This window comes from Strix uralensis, chromosome 3 (assembly GCF_047716275.1).
Source record: "Strix uralensis isolate ZFMK-TIS-50842 chromosome 3, bStrUra1, whole genome shotgun sequence".
In the NCBI taxonomy this organism is placed as follows: domain Eukaryota; kingdom Metazoa; phylum Chordata; class Aves; order Strigiformes; family Strigidae; genus Strix; species Strix uralensis.
Window position 1 is genome coordinate 17,785,438 of NC_133974.1, and position 18,467 is coordinate 17,803,904.

At 43.0% G+C, this 18,467-nt stretch overlaps 1 protein-coding gene across 6 annotated transcripts in view; it reads left to right on the forward strand.

Moving 5' to 3' along the window:
- Positions 1-744: 744 nt before the first annotated feature.
- KIDINS220 (kinase D interacting substrate 220) overlaps positions 745-18,467 on the forward strand; it is an 85,263-nt gene continuing 67,540 nt past the window's right edge. For 3 of the 6 annotated variants that reach the window (XM_074861603.1, XM_074861608.1, XM_074861609.1), the window contains exons 1-3: positions 868-1,004; positions 8,255-8,402; positions 14,559-14,657. In XM_074861603.1, coding sequence (XP_074717704.1) covers positions 8,295-8,402; positions 14,559-14,657 — 207 coding nt within the window. In that variant the 5' untranslated portion in view covers positions 868-1,004; positions 8,255-8,294. Of the gene's footprint in view, positions 1,005-3,767; positions 3,896-6,881; positions 6,976-8,254; positions 8,403-14,558; positions 14,658-18,467 lie in introns of those variants that run through there. The other 3 variants (XM_074861604.1, XM_074861605.1, XM_074861606.1) reach the window with 3 other exon arrangements.

Here is an 18,467-nt window from a genome sequence, read left to right on the forward strand (position 1 = left end):
AGATGCATCTGCTACCATGGATTTGGACTGTGCTGAAGACGCAAGCGACCCTTTACCGTCACTGGATGCATTTTATAATCACAGAAAGTACAGACTGAAGAATTGTAAAGCATGCTGGAAATGGCATCTGAAGGCCACAGCCCCACACACTTCGGCATGGGCCATGAGGTGAATTTTCAAAGTAGCCGCGAAGCGGCTCAGGCACCCTGGGGGAGGTCTGAGAGAGGCTGCTGTACATCGAGGTTTGCGGTGTGGTAAGGAAGGTGAGATTATTTTTTTTTTTCCATGTTTACTAACAGCAGTCCTCACCTGCAGTACGAAAACCACGCTTTCGTCGGCTTATTTACCAGACGGCAATTGTTAACAGGAACTTTTTTTTTTTCCCCCCTCCTCTTTCAGAGAGCAGCCGGGGGTGGGCGCGCAGGCGGTCACTGGCCTCCAGGTCCTCTCCCCGGCGTTGCCCCCTCCCCCCACCCCGGGGCCGCCCAGCCGGAGGGGCGCTGGGCCGCGCTCCGCCTGAGCCCCGGCACGTCAGCGCCGCCTCCCGCCCGTGCGGCGGCGGCGGCGCGTCGTGACTCACTGCCCTCGGTGCTCCGGGCAGGGTTTTTTTGATCCCCGTTATTAGCGGCTTATACACGGCTCCTGGCGCGCCAGCCCTGTGGGCGGCTCCACGCGAGGCTCCTGCCGCCTGTGCAGCGCCCGTCCCCGGGCTCTCCCCCGGGCGCAGCGCCTGTCCCCGGGCTGTGTCGCTGTGTCCCCTCCCCGGGCTTTTCCCCGGGCGCGGCGCCGAGGGCGGCCCCGCCGCTGCCGCCCTCCCTCATGGCGGCGGGCGGCGCCGCCCCCCAGTCAGGTGACGGGCCCGGTGCGGGGAGGAGGGCAGAGGGAGGTAAGATGGCCGCCGCTGCCGGGGGGAAGTGAGGAGCGCTCGGGGCCGCTGCCGCCTTGTCAGTCTCGGGCTGGGCCAGGGGAGCCGCCCGCAAGGGCCGAGTCCCTCCGGCTGTGGGGTGAGTGGCGAGAGGAAGGCGGGGAGCGGGGCCGGCGCGGGCCAGGCGCGGAAGGACGGGGGAAGGGCACGGGGGAGGGGGCGCTCCCGGCTGACAAACAAAGGGCGCCGCGGGGCCCCTCCTCGCCGCCGCGCCCGCCGCCCCCTCGCAGCGGCGCGGCCGCAGGGGACTCGCCGGGGGCGGGGAGGGGGACGCTCGCGGTGTGCCCGTGGGCTTGGCCCCCACCCGCCTCGGACCGGGTGGGGGCACCGGCCCGCTGCGCCCTGGCCAGCCCCTGGGACTCCGGCAGCGCTGTGCGCGACCGGCGGGCAGGGCCCTCTTGTGTGGGTGACGGGGACATCTTACCGGGGATAAAAGGGCCCGTGGGGTGCAGCAGCACGGCCAGGTATCGCTGCCGGCTCCGCCCCCGGGAGTGAGGGAGTCTCTTGTACCGTTTTTTTTCTCCTTTTGTTCATTGGGGAAGATAGATACGAGCTCGACAGGAAAGTTTGGCATCTAATTTCCAAGGTAAAGAATCACAGAATGGTTGAGGTTGGGAGGGACCTCCGCGGGTCATCTGGCTCAGGCGAGGACACCAAGAGTGGGCTGCCCAGGACCGTGTCCAGATGGGTTTTGTTTACCTCCGAGGATCGAGACTCCACAACCCAACCTCCCTGGGCAGCCTGTGCCAGAGCTGGGTCACCCTCAAAGTAACGGAGCGTTTCCTGCTGCTCAGACGGCACCTCCCGTGTTTCAGTTTGTGCCCGTTTTCTCTGGTCCTGGCACTACTGAAGAAGTTGAGTTTGAATAGCAAAACCCCTGAAGGACAGGGCTTTGCTACTTCTTACGTTATGCTTAAAAATTCGTTGGGGAAAGTGCTTTCCCGTCTGTAATTTTTGATGAAAGATTGATGCTGTAGTAATATAACATGTTTTTTGCTGGAAAAGTGTTTGAACTATGGGAGTAATTATTTTACATCCTCCCCTTGTCAAATAGTAAAGAAATTGAAAGATTAAAAGGGTTTTTTTATCAGATCAGAATACATAAGAAACCCCACGTATTTGTCTATTGAATAGATGTATGTTCTTTGTTCTGCAGTGGTGGTTATTTAAAGTAACTCGGTTATCAAGAAATTCAAATCTGCTTGAAATCCTGTGTGACCACAGCTTCTGAACTGTGGCCGTATTAATTTAAAAATCTTTTAAACAAAAAAATCTTCATCACAACCGACTTTTTCCTTAAGTAAAAGAACTCCAATTGTTAGATTTTGTCAAGGTCTATTGTGGCTGTGACTAGCAAACCTTATGATGCAGAGAAATCTTACGATAAAGAGAAATGCGTTGCCTTTGTGAGACAGTATAAGATAATATTGTAGACTTTCTTGCTGAACTTGTATGTGCTTTGTACAGGCTTTGACAGAATTGATTTATGTTGGTTAATATTTTTTTAAAAAACACTTAATGTTGACACCTGTTTCTGTTTACTTTCTCGTATTTGCAGTATTTGAAACCTGAAATAGTATTTTGTAGGACTGAGTATTTTGTACAGGAGTTGACTTGTTCCTTGGAGTTCAGATGTGCTTAGCACTACTTTATTGTCCATTGGCCATACTTCAGGTAGACTAGTTTGTCTGATAAGGTTTAAATCCCATTACCAGATACTTCACAAAACCTTTCTTTTAACTGATCTTTTTAACCAGGATAGAACATACCTGATAGTTGCTATCAGATAACAATGGTGACTTTTTGTTTAAATGTATGTTGCAGCTTCCCAGTATTTTGGATGTAATCTCTAGTCTTGATTGTTTTATTTAAAAAAAATAAAAATCTTCTCAATATTTGGAAATGACTATTGCCTTGTGTGCCTAATATGGAAAAGAATGACTTGTGTATCTCCTGTTTTCTGTATTTCTTACAGTGTACTGTAATAATGGTTACAAACATAGGGACCTCCTTTTGTGCAAACTTCTTTTAGTTCTGTTTGTTACAGGTTTCAAAATAAGAATGTATGTCTAGCTTTAGTTATCTTCTTGTGTCTCTCAATATTTTCTAGTTACACTATTTGTTCTTTGATCTAAAGTAACAAAAAATAAGGTAATTATTAAAATGTTTCTCATGTGGATAACAGGAGTATGACTAAGAAGTAGAATAAATGTTCCCACATAAATAGGGAAAAGCTGTAAATCAGCATAAAGTCTTTAGTCATACTGGAACTTCAGGCGCTGGAAAAGAGGTGTGGGTGTAGACTTCTTATGAAAACTTAGATTTGTTATTTCCTTCTGCCTCTGAATACCAGAAATTAATATTTTAGAGACTTATTTCAACTGTTTTGAAAACTTGTTCTTTAAACAGAACCCTGCTTGACTCAGTCCTTATAGAAAGAATAGTTAAAAATATTTACTGCTTCATGTGATGCCTGACTTGTGATCTCTTAATGTTTATGAAGTGTGTCCATTTAGCAAGTAATTACAGTGAGGTGTCATAAAGGATGGCTAATGCTTGTATTAGCAAGATTCTGTGCAGCATGAGTAAAAGTGATGTTCCAACTTGTTTTTCATTTCTCCTGCCATCATAAAGTATAAAAATATGTGAGAATATGAAACAGATTTATATTTGTCTTTTGTAATAAATTTTATATATACAATTCCTCTGTCTTCCACGTTTCTTTAAATTCTAATTTGGAAGGAGGGCATTTCCAGTTCTTAAGGGCACAATACTGCATGTTTCTGTATCTGACTTATACGTGCTCAGATTTCAGCAGCACTATAATTATTTCCTTTTACAGTTAACTGAAAGATCTGCCACCGTATTGCATGTTGGGAAGGTAGCTTTTGTGTCTGGAAATAGAAGGAAACGTGTTAAAAAGAAGGCGACAATTTTTTTTCATCATATGATGAAAAGTATGAATTTTATGTAAGTCACTATGATTTTACCTATTGGAAACAAAACAAGAAAATAAATTCTCAATAACACTAGTATTTGATTTTGATATTTATTCATGAACGATCACAGCTCACACAATAAAAAAAATGGGGAGAACTATGAAAAAGATGGTGATGTTTGGAAAATTTAGTGTGTAATATTTTTTAATGTAGTTAGAAACTGTACAAGATTCTGAGAGTACATTAAATATCTGCAGATTTGAGTTACCAGGTTCTCTACAGACAGCATTGGTGCAGCTGAAACTAAATTTTTGTAAATCAGCAAATTTTTGCTGTCTTTCCAAAACAGCGATAAAATCTGCTTCAGCTAGGATGTGAGAGCCTTACAAAAACAGGTCAATCCTTGTGCAAACATTTACCTTCACCTAAGCATTTGTGCTCTTAATATATCTTTTCATAGTTCTTGGTGTGTTGTTAGTCTTATAAAATACCAGGATTTGCTGCCCAAGGGCATTGTGAGATTTCTAAGCTTTGAAGTTTGGATTGTGAATGAAGAGATGGTTGGTGGCCTGGGAATTGACTTGCTTTGGTGGGAGAAAAAAATAACAGCATTAATACTTATTGGAAAGGATATCAACCTCCAGATGGGTTCCTGGTTTTGTTATAGGTTGTGAAAAGAGTTCTGCTGTGTCAGAACACAAAGTAAATACTGTTAATTGAGCAATTAAGGACTGTATATGTATTGGATGCTCTTGAATGGTACTGGTTTTCACTAGATGTGTGAAATTTGGCAGGGATTAAGTTACTGTCTTTTATTTTGGTAAAGGATGAACTATTGAGTTTTTTTTTATTCTAGGGTTGTTTGTTTTGAAAAGTGTATGAGCATATATTTCAGGAGTTTTTTCCATTCAAGGAGCCAAAATAGTTACTTATCTAGCTAGAGACTATACCTCAGAGTCTTGGTTTATGACAATTTAAAAGAAATCTTAAGCACTGGAAGAAATCACACCTTAGTGTCCAGTACCCACACGGGCTTTGAGTACAGTGCTTAATTTTCAAAACCTTGTAACAGATCTTATTTAATGAAAAAATGCCTGTGGCTGTGCTCAGTTTATACTGAGTTGCTGTCATGAGTGAAAATATCATAAATGAACTTCAGCCTAACTTCAGGCATGTTTATTGTTCGGGGGGTGGGGTGGGGTGGTGTGTAAAACTTAAAAAAATCTTAACACCAACTTTTTTTTCATTTTGTTGGTAAGGTGTTGGGGTTTTGGGGTTTTTTTGTGCTTTATTTTGCTGTGTTTATTTAAGGATGAGAAGAATACTAACTCGTAGATTAACCTGGTGAATTCCAGTTGCATTTTAAATGGAAATTTCTGCTACTGACTCCTTAAACAGTGCTTTCCTAAAGCCTTCCACTGATCTCAGCCTTTTGGATGCTTTAAGAAGCTTGCCTGAAAAGTGGCAAGTGAAAGCATGAGAATATAAAATTCATACTTAGAGTATTTGATTTTGTTGGTTTTGTTTTTATAAAATAGACCATTATTCATTCTAAGAAGATATTATGTGACAGTGAAGTCTGGGTGGCAAAGAATATTAATATACTTGGAGATGTTTCACCCCTGCAAAGCTTTTATCATTTTAAAAAAGTAGTATTAACATGTGGTTTGTAAATGCAGCTCTAGATGTGTTATTTCGTATCAGGTATTTTGCTGTTAGTCGGAAGTTTAGGTTGCCTCTAAAGATTCAGCTCTACATCAAGGCAGAAGCTGCACTGTCTCAATAACTGGGAGTTCAAGTAATGATTTCTGAAGCAGGATACTTATCTGCAGTGCAGCAGGGCTGCCTTTGCCTTTTTGAAATATGACAGTAGGGAACATCAAGGGAAGAACCTTACTTTGAGGAGGAAGCAGTACTGAATACTTTTTTCCCTTTTCATGCTAGCTAAGAATTAATTGGTGAAATTTTGATAGCAACTGCAGAGTATAATTCACTTGGTTAGACCTTGTAGTCGTGTTTTGCTGATGATTTTTAATATAGTTTTCAGTTTGGTATTTGGTATGGAAAATAGCATGGGGCTTTAAGGTGCAGCTACAGGAGAGAAGCTGGGACACTGCACAGGGAAATCTGAAAATGTCAGTGGTAGCAGTGGAGCTAGCAGAGAGTCACATTTCCTGAACTTGTGTTAAAATACATAAAAAATGACGGGAGGAATTCAGGTGCCTGCATGTGAATATCTAAAGTAATTTTAGGTGCCTGAGAATATCCCAGACATCTGCTTAGGGCTGTAAGGTACTGGCGCAGGCTGTAAGGGAGGCGGACCGTTCTGGACTGGGAGCTGGGTGCCAGGCAAGATGCTGACTTTTCTGGTATTTTTGTGTCTGAAATGGCAGTAGGACCTTGTGTGTGGGCACTGAGTCACTACAATCACTGTTTCTTTTCAGTCTTTCATTTTTGGTGTGGTTTAGGTTTTTTAAGTTTGCAACCTTTCCATTAGCTCTTCCTCCTACTGAAAAAAATATAGACAATTACATGACACCGCTGTTGTACTGCTCACCGCCCTTTGCATGATGGTACTGTCACTGTACAGTAAACGTGACAGACCTTTTGTTTTCTTAGTTTATTTATAATGTTCTTGTGGGAGAGACTGGCAATTTGTGCAGTGCCTAGTAAAATTGTTGCTGGGCTTTGTATGTCAAATCTAGATTTTTTTTAAACTGATTTTAGGTTTGGGTTTTAAATAATGTCTGAATGATGTGATCTGATTTGTATATTTTTCCATGGTATGTGGAAATTTGGAATATGGAGAGTTCTTTGGAATTTGTCCCTTAAACTGCAACCCAACCTGGATTTTAAGCCCAAATTTAACAGTGGGAGTCACAGTCCTTCGTTTTCCTCTCTTCACCCTCTCATGTTCTTCTGCTTGCATATTAACACGTACGTGGTTTATGGTTTTTTTGTCACTAGACATTCATGTGTGCCTAAAGTTCTTATGCATGTACCCAGAGTTGCTGTCATCTTAACCGAACTGAGCGTGTTGGCTTCTTTGACGACATTTTTATGAAGAAGGCATTTGTATGTGTGGGTCATCTGATGGCTGTGGTGCTGCAGGTGAGCTCAGGTTGTGTCTTGACATATCCTGACAGCAGCGTGTTTGTCTATATATGCTTACTTGCTAAAGGAGAAAGGATGGTGCGTAGTGTTACAGTCTATGTAAGCAATTTAAAGCAGAGCTAGATTGTTTGGTTTAAATCTCTAAATCTAAACTAACTTCTCCGTGTTAAGTGTAGTGAAGTTCCTGCTGGCTTCCTCTTGTGTCTTTTTAGCTAATGTTCCACTTCAGTTGGGAGTGCAGAAAAATTCACTGGCTGCTTTTATGTGAGAATAAAAGTTAGAACATTTGCCTGGGAAAGCCGCTGGTCTTTGGCTTCTGCTTGGTAGAGAATAGCCTAACCAGTAGGGTTTAGCTAACACTAAACTGGAGTTTTTCCTCTGCTGTTACACAGTGGTCATGCAAGAAAAAGCCAGAGAGAGAGCAATCATGTCATCCACTGGTGAGAAGGGTGGTAGGGCATGGGTGGAGTCTTGTGTTTAGCCCCACGATTTGTTCTGCATCCAGTGAAACTTGATTTAGGTGCAATGAATAATTTGGTTTCTGGAGCTGTATGCGTATAAATTTGGTGCAGTAATACTACTGGCTCTCTGAACTTATTAACCCGCAATTTTTTAGGAACTCATAAATGGTTCTTAATGGTCTGCCTTAACCAAGAAGAACCTTTCCTGTCTTACATATTAGAGGTTAAAAACATATAGTCAGTCAACAGAAGCTATGTTAAGTTTGACTAGCAAGTTAACAACATGCCATCACATGCAGGCATGTCTGGATAAAGTTGGTGATAACTGATTTAATAAATGGTGTTTCTCAGAGTTCCATATGGCTGCAACTTAGATATTATCACTGTATTTCATAATGCTGAGTAGTCTCAATGTTCTGCTATGTATATAAAGGGTAAGGGTTATATTGTAAATAACTAGGTATATAAAGTACGTAACGTAATATGGGTGTTCCTATAATGTTATATATGCAGAAAAATTTATGCAAATGAAAGACTACTATGCATTCCATTCAAAATACATATTTAGACAGTGCCTAAAAATTGGAATAACTTGTGTAATTCTCTAAGAACTAGAAAGATTAAACAACTGACTCTTCATTGAAATGTACTGCATTTCCATGCACATCTCCACAGGCTCTTGTTGGGGAGAATGGCAGGTATTTGTACCCAACCAATAACTTATTGGCATGTACAATTCATGCTTTGTAATATCAGAGTTAACTCTTACAGCCTTTACTTATGCTTTGCTTTTTTTTTCCTTTCCTGAAATACAGATAAGCTTTGTTATAGAAGAATTTTAAATACTGTACAAAGATGGCAAGTCTGATGAGTCAGAGTCTGTTGACCTACGTAGAAGAAGGAAACGTTCCTGCTCTGAAAGCGCTTCTTGAGAAATGCAGGGATGTAGATGAGAGAAATGAGGTAAGATGAGTTTTTGAAAGGTCGGTTTCATATTGCAGCTTGTTAGTTACAGAATGAATAATTAGTGAGATCACACTGGTTATTTCATATGCAAATTTCAGTTTTATTTTCAAGTGATTGTTTACCTCTGCAGAGTGAAAACACAGTATTCTGTCTCTGTCAGCACCTCAGCATCTTTCATTGTATTTTTCTGAGTGTTCTTCCAAGCTGGAAACTGCAGTTCCATCCTTACTTTGTGAATGGAGACTATATCTGTATTTCTGCAGCTGGGAATTGTTTCATAGTTCACAGATCCAGCTGCATGTACATTCTTGCCCTGTCCATTTTGGGGTGAAAACTGGGATGATAACAATTCTTCCCCCACATCCTGGTTCCCAGGCAAGAGAAACTTTGTTATACGATCCAAATAGAAGCATATTTTGCAATTTACTCTGAGTGGATACTCATCTGGATGAAAAGATAGGTATTCAAAAAGTAAGTCTAGATGTAACCGGGAGGATTAAATGACTTTACCAGGATTACACAGGAAGTCTTGATACACAGAAGGGAGTTTAAATGTGGATTATTTGGAATCCTGCAATAGTGCAATAATTGTTAACTTCTGCTTTGTCATCTGATTTAGTCTGATTTGAACATATCACCACCAGCAATTTTAAGTGAGTGTGCTGTGGTTTCATTATATTGTGCTAAAGATTCCTGAGAGTTCTTGGGAGATTTGGCTCATGCAAATGTCTGTTGCTAGTGACTGTTTTCATAGTTTTGCACGATGCTTAAAATTCACATTATCTTGATGCACTATTAAGTTTTCTGTGTATTTTACAAATAAGTTTTAGATGATTTGACTAGTTTGTTTCATCTTCTGTGGTAGATTTTCTGGTTTGTAAGCATCTGCACTTTTCTTTCATCTGGAGGTACAGTTTATATCATCAATTTTTATTTTAGTTCTGATTTCCTAAATAGTGTTGTGGAACTGGAACCTTGTTGACTTATGTAGTATATTAATTCATTGGATTAATAGAAAAAATCAGGATAGAAGGGACCTCTGGGAGGGGTCATTGGATTCAGCCTCCTAATTGAAGGACTAACTTCATTGTTACATCAGGTTGCTCAGGGATGTAACAAGTAAAATTTGTAAGTCCTCTAAAGGATGGAGAACCTGCAGCCTCTCTGGACAATGTTCCAGTGCTTAACCATTCTCTGTTTAAAAACATTTTTCTTACGTTTTATTGGAATATCCTTTGCTGCATCTTGTGACTGTTGCTGCTTGTCTTGTTGTGTGTGTCTGAGAAGAATCTGCCTTTATCTTCTAAGATTCCCCTTCCATCTAGGTAGTGTAAGACTGATAATAATTCCCCTTATTCTTCTGTTTCCCAGATTGAACAAATCCAGCTCTGTTTCTGCTTGCATGTTTTGTGCTCCAGTCTCATAACCATCTGAGTGACCCCATTGCTGGACTCTGCAGTTTGTTGATCTCTCTGTTGTTGGGATTCTCTCTATTGGGAGCCCAAAATGGGGCGTTGTGTTCTGGATTCAACCTCACCAGTGTTGAGTAGAGGGCTAGCTATGCTCTTGTTAATGCAGCCCAGGATTTGATTTGCCTTTGTCGCTGCAGGGGCGCATTGCTGACTCGTGGCCCTCTTGTCCATCGGGGCCGAACGCCCGTTTCTGCAGCGTGGCTTCCCGGGAGGCAGTCCCTACCCACTACTGTTGCATGGCGTCGGTCTGTTCCAGTCTCTGCCTTTGCCTTTGTTGAACTGCAGGGGTTGTCAGCCCATTTCTCCAGCCTGTTGAATTTCCTCTAAACGGCATCCCAGCCCTCTGGTGTGTCAGCTGCTCTTCATAGCTTGGGGCAGTCCGTAAACTTTCTGAGAGCTCTTTCTCTTTCATGGTTCTGGGTGTTGATGGAGATGCTACAATGTTAGCCCCAAATCAGACCCTCCCAACTGGGCACCCGTTACTGTGAACAGTTGACCGTTACCCATTGAGTCTGACAGTCCAGGCAGTTTTTTCACTCACCTTGTAGTGTCAAAGACTAGCTTTCCATTTCATATCTCTTTGCTTTTTTTTTTTTTTAAAAGTCAGTCTTGGAAATGTATGTTTTGTTGCATTTTTTTTTTTAAACCTGCTTAAGATGGAAAGAATATTTTTGGAAAGAAGTTGAGTGGTGTATATTACTCAAAACCAGAAAGCATCATGCAAATGTGAAAACAATGTACAGAATTTAGCCTTACAGTAGTTATTAGATCTGTTTTCAATTTAAGACAGTTTTCTTTCATTGTTGGCACATTCATTTCATGCTGTGTATGCACGTATGCTGAGGTATTTGAGATGGGAGAATTTTTAAGTTTCAGAGCATACACATGAACCTCACCACCTGGCATGCTGTGTATCTGAGAAGGGGAATAGTCTGTTCCCTCTGCTGGTAATTCCTCTCAACAACATGGCCGAAATCAGACAGGTAGTCTGTGTTGACTTTATCAATAGTGTCACTGTCTTCACCTTCTTTTCTAAATTTTTCTTCTCTTCTTGATGGGACTAAGTGCACTTCTGGGTTTCAGTAACTGCCTTTTTTGCAGAGGTCATTTCCGATACCTGATTTTTTTCAGTCTTCTGATATGTTGCATTGGGGAGGGTAATTTCTGGAGACATGTATGGTTTGCATCAGTTTTGAACTCATGGGGGGGGCTGTTCAATGATAGTTTTGTTAAAGTGTGAGCTTTTGTGGTGGTTTAGTCCCTGCCGGGGTCTGAGACCACGCGGCTGCTGCCCCTCCCCCACAAAGGGAGTGAAATACAAAGCCCCGGGGCTGAGATAAGGGGAGGTTTAATACAACAGTGCAACAGCAACAAAACAAACAACAACAATAACAGTAATAACAATGAACAGAGCAAAATACCTACCAGTACAGCAGTGAGAACAGAGATGGCATGACACACGTGTTAACCGACCATCTCGCTTCGGGGCCCAGACGTGATGTCAGCATGGTATCTGAATAACCTGGCTAGAGCTTCCCCCCACTGCTGGGGAAACTTAACCCTATCCTGGCTAAACCAGGACAGCTCTTAACTGGAATTCACTGGCATTGAGTGAAATTCTGTTTCTAGTTTTCAATATGCCAAGACATCTTTTCTTTTTGGGTAAAAACAAAATACCAAACCAAGAGTGCCAGTGGAGTAGGCCTAAAAAGATTGCTGGCAAGCCAAGGTTTGTTAGTGCCAGGACCTCGCAGGCTGCAGTGTATTGTCCAATGGTAGGATCACCCCCATTGTTACCAACCCTTTATATCTCAATGTGATCAGTTCCCAGAAAAACTGGGATGTTCCAGTCAGTTTGTGTATGGATGGTTTTGTTGGATTAACACCAGCAGTTTCAGTTAAGTGGAGTAAGTCTCAGTCTTGCTGCCTTTTCTCTGTGCGTCCTTTACCCCGTATGCATTCTCTCTCATACCAGATACACTGATTACTTAACAGCTAATGATAGATGCTTGCCTTGTGTGATGCACTTTGATCCTAACAGCCTCAGCTTCCTTTGATGTGCTTTTCTTTCTGCTCTTCTGCTCTTGTTACTCAAGTACCTTCTGCATCTTCAATTCTGAATCTTCTGTTCTCTCACAGACTGTGAGAGAATGCTAATCTGTAAGGTAACACCACTGAATGATTTCCCTAAAAAGATGCAGGTGTGCTCCTTTATAATGTGGATATACCAGTACTTAGACTTAGCTGTGATGTACAGATATACAGTACTTGATGTGCTTGTGACAAATAGGAGCATTTAGTTGTTGTGGAGTGTCTAGACTCTTGGGCAACTTTTGAGAATTAATCTGGATGTCACAGGTGTAATAATTATCTTTTGTTTCTGTGTTGGTGAAATGTTAATGATTTGCTAAAACATTGAACCTATATTTGAGAATCTCCTAGCAAAAAGGGAAGGATGTTTTCAGTACCCCTATAAAAAAGTTTTACATCTGTCTAAGAATACCAGAGCCAGTCTACAACTGTATGACACGTCTTACAGGAGGAGATCATTTTCCCATCCACAGCCTCCTCTTGCCCGGAGATAGTTTTGCTCGGTTTGTGTTATCCTTTTGTGTTACCTGCTTGTGGAAGACGATCACAGTGATAACAATAGTAACCGTTCAGAAGGAGGTAAGAAGAATGCTCATGGTAAGATAGGGATTTTTGTATGTATTGCTAAAGCACTGCTTGGGAGGCACCTCTGGAGACTGACTAACCCTGTGTCCTGAGGTGGGTTGGTTGGAGCCAGCTGGAATCTGGCACCGGGCAGTCCCAGCCTCTCTTCACGGAGACCCTGTGCAGCTCCCTCCATACCAAAACCAGGACACTGACACGCAGTACAGTGAGGTTCCTGTCTGCCCATTTCTCCAGCCTGTCAAGGTCCCTCTGGGTGGCAGCACAAGCATCTGGTGCATCAGCCACTCCACCCAGTTTTGTATCAGCTGTGAAGGTGCTGAGGGTGCCCAGGTCCTTAATGAAGGGGTTAAACAGGACCCTAGTATTGACCCCTATGGTACTGCGCTAGGGACGTGCCTCCAGCTGGATGTTGTGCTGCCCATCACAACCCTCTGAGCCCAGCAGTTCAACCAGTTTCAGTCCACCTCACTGTCCATTTATCAAGTCCGTAGTTCATTAGTTTGTGTGGATGTTGTGGGAATGTCTAAATCCTTGCTAGGTCATGATTTCTCAAATCACTTGGCATGTCTATTCCCAAAATAATTAACTCGCATATAAAGAATTCATCTTAAAGAGCAAAAGGCTATTTTCTCCTCCAAAAAGAGCTGTTCTCTTCTAGAAAGTAGTATTTTCTTTCCTCTTGATTTCTTTGAGCATTCTTTTTATGACCAGACCTAAATACTACTGCTTGTTGATACAAAATATACTTTAGGACCTAAAAGCAAAAGTGTCATTTTGAATGTATACAATGTCTAAGTTTGTATTGTTATAACTATACAAGAGCATAATTTCTCCCTGTAAAAAATTGCACTGCTAGATACTATGTTATATCCTGTGACAGGTAATACTGTTGGATAGCCATAATGTCATGGGGAAGATTCTGTGAACACTACTTAAGGAATAGTTGGTGACCAGAAAGCTCTTTTGAAAGAATCGGTGCATTTCTGTGATTATTTTTTTTAATACATAAAGAGCAAAAAGAACTCATAAAATATCTTTATTAATCTTACTCTGAACTGCTTTACTAATGGAGATTAATGATCTTACTGTATTCTGATGCTGCATAGATTTTTATTCTTTTCAGGGAAATTGTGGGTATATAACTCCTAACATGTAGCTTTTGCATTATTTAGAGACTCGATAATTTTGAGTTTTCTATGTGGTACAGGGACAAGACAGAAGAGAGGTCAGGAAAAATTCTCTTCATTTATTAAGCTTGTTGAAATTAACAAATTTACTGTCAAATTCAGTAAGTTTTACTTTTCATCATGCAGAGCCCTTGTATCTCAGAAGTTTGCTGACACAGAAGTAGGCTGATGGAAGGGTGACTGATTGTAACTGACTTTTAAAACTCTTTGAAGGCAAATAAACAAGCTGTTCTATCTTTCAACTTCCTTGAGATAAGGCTGTCTGTTAAGAACCTGTGTTGTACAGGACAGGAGTGATGTCTGTATTTGGTATACTGTCAGATGAAAGTGTGGCCTATAACTTGACTACTTTTTTCCAAGACTTCAGCAAGAAATCTTACTGCTGCTCTGAATCAGTGTGCATGTGTTAATGACCGTTGTGGTTCCTAGGCTAGATGTATTTATTTGTTAACTCAGTCACATTGTTTAGAAATTATTTCAAGATGTAAAGATTTAACAGGCTGTATTAGAGGTATCTTCAGTGGGCAAATTATTTAGAAAGAAATTTAACAATGTAACTCTTTTTAGCCATTTTTAACGTCTGATTTTTTTTTTATTTGGTTTGGGTTTTCTCTCATGGGGTGGGGTTTAATATCATGTTCTCCATTTTTATTGCAAGTTTGCTGATGGTTTGAAAACCAGTCACTGCTGCTCATTGGCAGTTAAAAACTGGAAATGACTTAACGTTACTCTGTAGTTTTTGGCCTTAAATTATTGATATATGTGCATCATTTGCATCACTTTCCAATGCATCACTTTTCTTATAATTTTGATTTCAGAATGGTCAGACTCCGCTCATGTTGGCTGCTGAGCAAGGCAATTTAGAAATTGTCCAGGAGCTTCTCAAGAAGGGAGCTAATTGCAACTTGGAAGATGCAGTAAGTATTAGTGCTTTGTGTGATGGTACCTAACAGTAGAGGAAGAAGAAATTTCAAGAGGCAGGCATGCAAAAGGAATTTAGGTCAGTGTTGAAGGGAGGGGAAATAAAAAAATGGAAGATTATGACATATGAGAAATTTTATCCAAAACTGCTTGGCTCTGTATTCCTCTTATTCGATTCCTCATAAAAAATAGGGATATTTAACATGTTTTAAATGTCTGAGGGTCTCTGTTGAGTGCTGCTGCTGTTTCTTCTGGGAAATTAGTACTAGGAAGCTATAATAATAATATTGGCAGTAGCTGACGTAAAAAGATAGGTGGAACAGGGAAATACAGCATCAGAAATGAGGTCCAAGTGATTTTGCTCATCTCAGTGATGTGTGGTATGTTGGAATATTTTTTTTTTTGCTTCATTTTGGTGTTTTTCAATAAATAGTGAGGGAGAGTTTAGGTTAAAGGATTATTTCAGGTGAAAGCCAGAACAGTGACAGAGAAGGGTTTCGATTTATGAATTGTCTTCCTGCCTTTGCAGAAGAGGTTAATTCTAGGTGAAAGATGCCCAGAAAGGGTGAATAGGACAGAGGTGGTGTTAAAAAAGTTTTGAAAGCTCTGTACATTGGCAGCGGGAGAGGAACCTGACTCCATCCTACTCCTACCAGCTTGATGCCAGTGCCAGCAATAGATGCCCAGAGCCTGTTGAGGGGTCACAGGTCAGCAGGAGAGCACCTGAAGAGCAGCACAAAGGAATTCCAGCCAGTCAGTTGGCTTCATCGGGGGCCCAACTTAAATGCCTCTATGCAAACACACGTAGCATGGGGAATAAACAAGAGGGGTTAGAGACGTGCACACGCCTGCAGGGCTACGATCTTATTGGTGTCACAGAAATGTGGTGGGATGGCTCCTGTGGCTGGAGTGTTGGAATGGAAGGATACAGTCTCTTTAGGATGGACAGGCAAGGGAGACGAGGAGGGGGTGTCACCCTCTATGTCAATGACCAGCTGGGGTGCATGGAGCTCTGCCTGGGGATGGATGAGGAGCCCATCGAAAGCTTATGGGTCAGGATTAAAGGGAGGGCAGGGACAGGTGATGTTATAATGGGGGTCTGCTACAGGCCACCCAACCAGGAAGACTGAGCAGATGAGGCCCTCTATAGACAAGAGAGAAGCAGCCTCATGTTCACAAGCCCTGGTCCTCATGGGGGACTTCAACCACCCCGATATCTGTTGGAGGGACAACACAATAAGGCACAAGTAATCCAGGAGGTTCCTGGAATACATTGATGATAACTTCCTTCTCCAAGTGATAGAGGAGCCAACGAGGAGAGGTGTTATGCTGGACCTTGTTCTCACAAGCAAGGAGGGGCTGATGGGGATTGTGAAGCTCAAGGGCAGCCTTGGCTGCAGTGACTATGAAATGGTGGAGTTCAGGATCCTTAGGGCAGTGAAGAGGGTGCACAGCAAGCTCGCTACCCTGGACTTCAGGAGAGCAGACTTTGGCCTCTTCAGGGATCTGCGTGGTAGAGTATCATGGGCTAAAGCCCTGGAGGGAAGAGGGGCCCAAGAAAGCTGGTTAATATTTAAGGATCACCTCCTCCAAGCTCAGGACCGATGCCTCCCGACAAAGAGGAGGTCAGGCAAAAGTGCCAGGAGGCCTGTGTGGATGAACAAGAAGCTCCTGGACAAGCTCAATCACAAAAAGGAAGCCTGCAAGGGTTGGAAGCAAGGACAAGGAGCCTGAGAGGAATACAGAGAAATTGTCTGAGCAGCCAGGGATCAGGTTAGGAAAGCCAAAGCCCTGATAGAATTAAATCTGGCCAGGGATGTCAAAGACAAGAAGAAAAGCTTCTATAGGTACATTGGTGATAAAAGGAAGACTAGGGAAAATGTGGGCCCTCTCTGGAAGAAAATGGGAGACCTGGTTACCCAGGACATGGAGAAGGCTGAGGTACTCAATGACTTTTTTGCCTCAGTCTTCACCAGGAGGGGCTCAAGCCACATGCCCAGGTCTCAGAAGGCAAAGGCAGGACTGGGAGAATGAAGAACTGCCCACTGTAGGAGAAGATCAGGTTCAAGACCATCTAAGGAACCTGAAGGTGCACAAGTCCATGGGACCTGATGAGATGCATCCGTGGATCCTACCAGAACTGGCAGATGAAGTTGCTAAGCCACTATCAATTATATTTTAGAAGTTGTGGCAGTCTGCTGAAGTTCCTGCTGATTGGAAGAGGGGAAACATAACCCCCATTTTTAAAAAGGGAAAAAAGGAAGACTCAGGGAACTACAGGCCAGTCAGTCTCACCTCTGTGCCCAATAAGTGACCTTATTGGGGTGTATCCTCCTGGAAACAATGCTAGGGCACATGGAAAATAAGGAGGTGATTGGTGACAGCCAACATGGCTTCCCTGAGGGCAGCTTGTGCCTGACAAATTTGGTGACCATCTGCAACGGGGTTACAGCGTTGGTGGATAAGGGAGGAGCAACTAACGTCATCTGCCTGGACTTGGGCAAAGCATCTGACACTGTCCCACATGACATCCTTGTCTCTAATTTGGAGAGACATGGATTTGATGGATTGACCACTCGGTGGATAAGGAATTGGCTGGATGGTCGCATTCAAAGAGTTGTGGTCAATGGTTCAATGTCCAAGTGGAGAGCACTGATGAGTGCCGTTCCTCAGGGGTTGGTGTTGGGACCGGTGCTGTTTAATATCTTCTTTGGTGACATGGACAGTGGGATTGAGTGCACCCTCAGCAAGTTTGCCAAGGACACCAAGCTGTGTGGTGTGGTTGACATGCTGGAGGGAAGGAATGTGCCATCCAGAGGGACCTGGACAGGCTGGAGAGGTGGGGCTGTGCAAACCTCATGAAGTTCAACAAGGCCAAGTGCAAGGTCCTGCACATGGGCTGGGACAATCCCAAGCACAAATACAGACTGGGTAAGGAGTGGATTAAGAGCAGCCCTGCGGAGAAGGACTTGGGGCATTGGTGGGTGGAAAACTGAGTATGAGCCAGCAATATGTGCTCACAGCCCAGAAAGCCAACCATATCCTGGGCTTCATCAAGAGAAGTGTGACCAGGTCGAGGGAGGGGATTCTCCCCCTCTGCTCTTGTGAGACCCCACCTGGAGTACTGTGTTCAGCTCTGGGGCCCCCAACATAAGAAGGACATGGACCTGCTTGAGTGGGTTCAGAGCAGGCCACGAAGATGATCAGGGGGCTGGAGCACCTCCCTTATGAGGACAGGCTGAGAGTTGGGGTTGTTCATCCGGGAGAAGGGAAGGCTCCAGGGAGACCTTATAGCAGCCTTCCAGTACTTAAAGGAGGCTACAGGAAAGATGGGGAGTGTAGTGATAGGATGATGGGAAGATGGGGAATGTAGTGATAGGATGATGGGTATGGCTTTAAACTGAAAGAGGCCAGATTTAGATTAGCTATAAGGATGAAATTCTTTACTGTGAGGGTGGTGAGGCTTTGGAACAGGTTGCCCAGAGAAGTTGTGGCTGCCCCCTCCCTGGAAGTGTTCAAGGCCAGGTTGGACGGGGCTTTGAGCAACCTGATCTAGTGGAAGGTGTTCCTGCCCATGGGAGGCGGGTTGGAACTAGATGATCTTTAAGGTCCCTTCCAACCCAAACTGTTCTGTTATTCTGTGATGTTCCGATAAAGAGGAAAAGGATGTTGCTTGTGGGTTTTTTTTTGTCTGCACTTATCTTAATTGTAGCAGTGTAGATACCCAGGAAAGGTCTGTTATGAAACCTGTCATTTAAAAAGAAAAAAAAGTGGTTTTTTGGAGACATTTAATTACATTTGCTGTA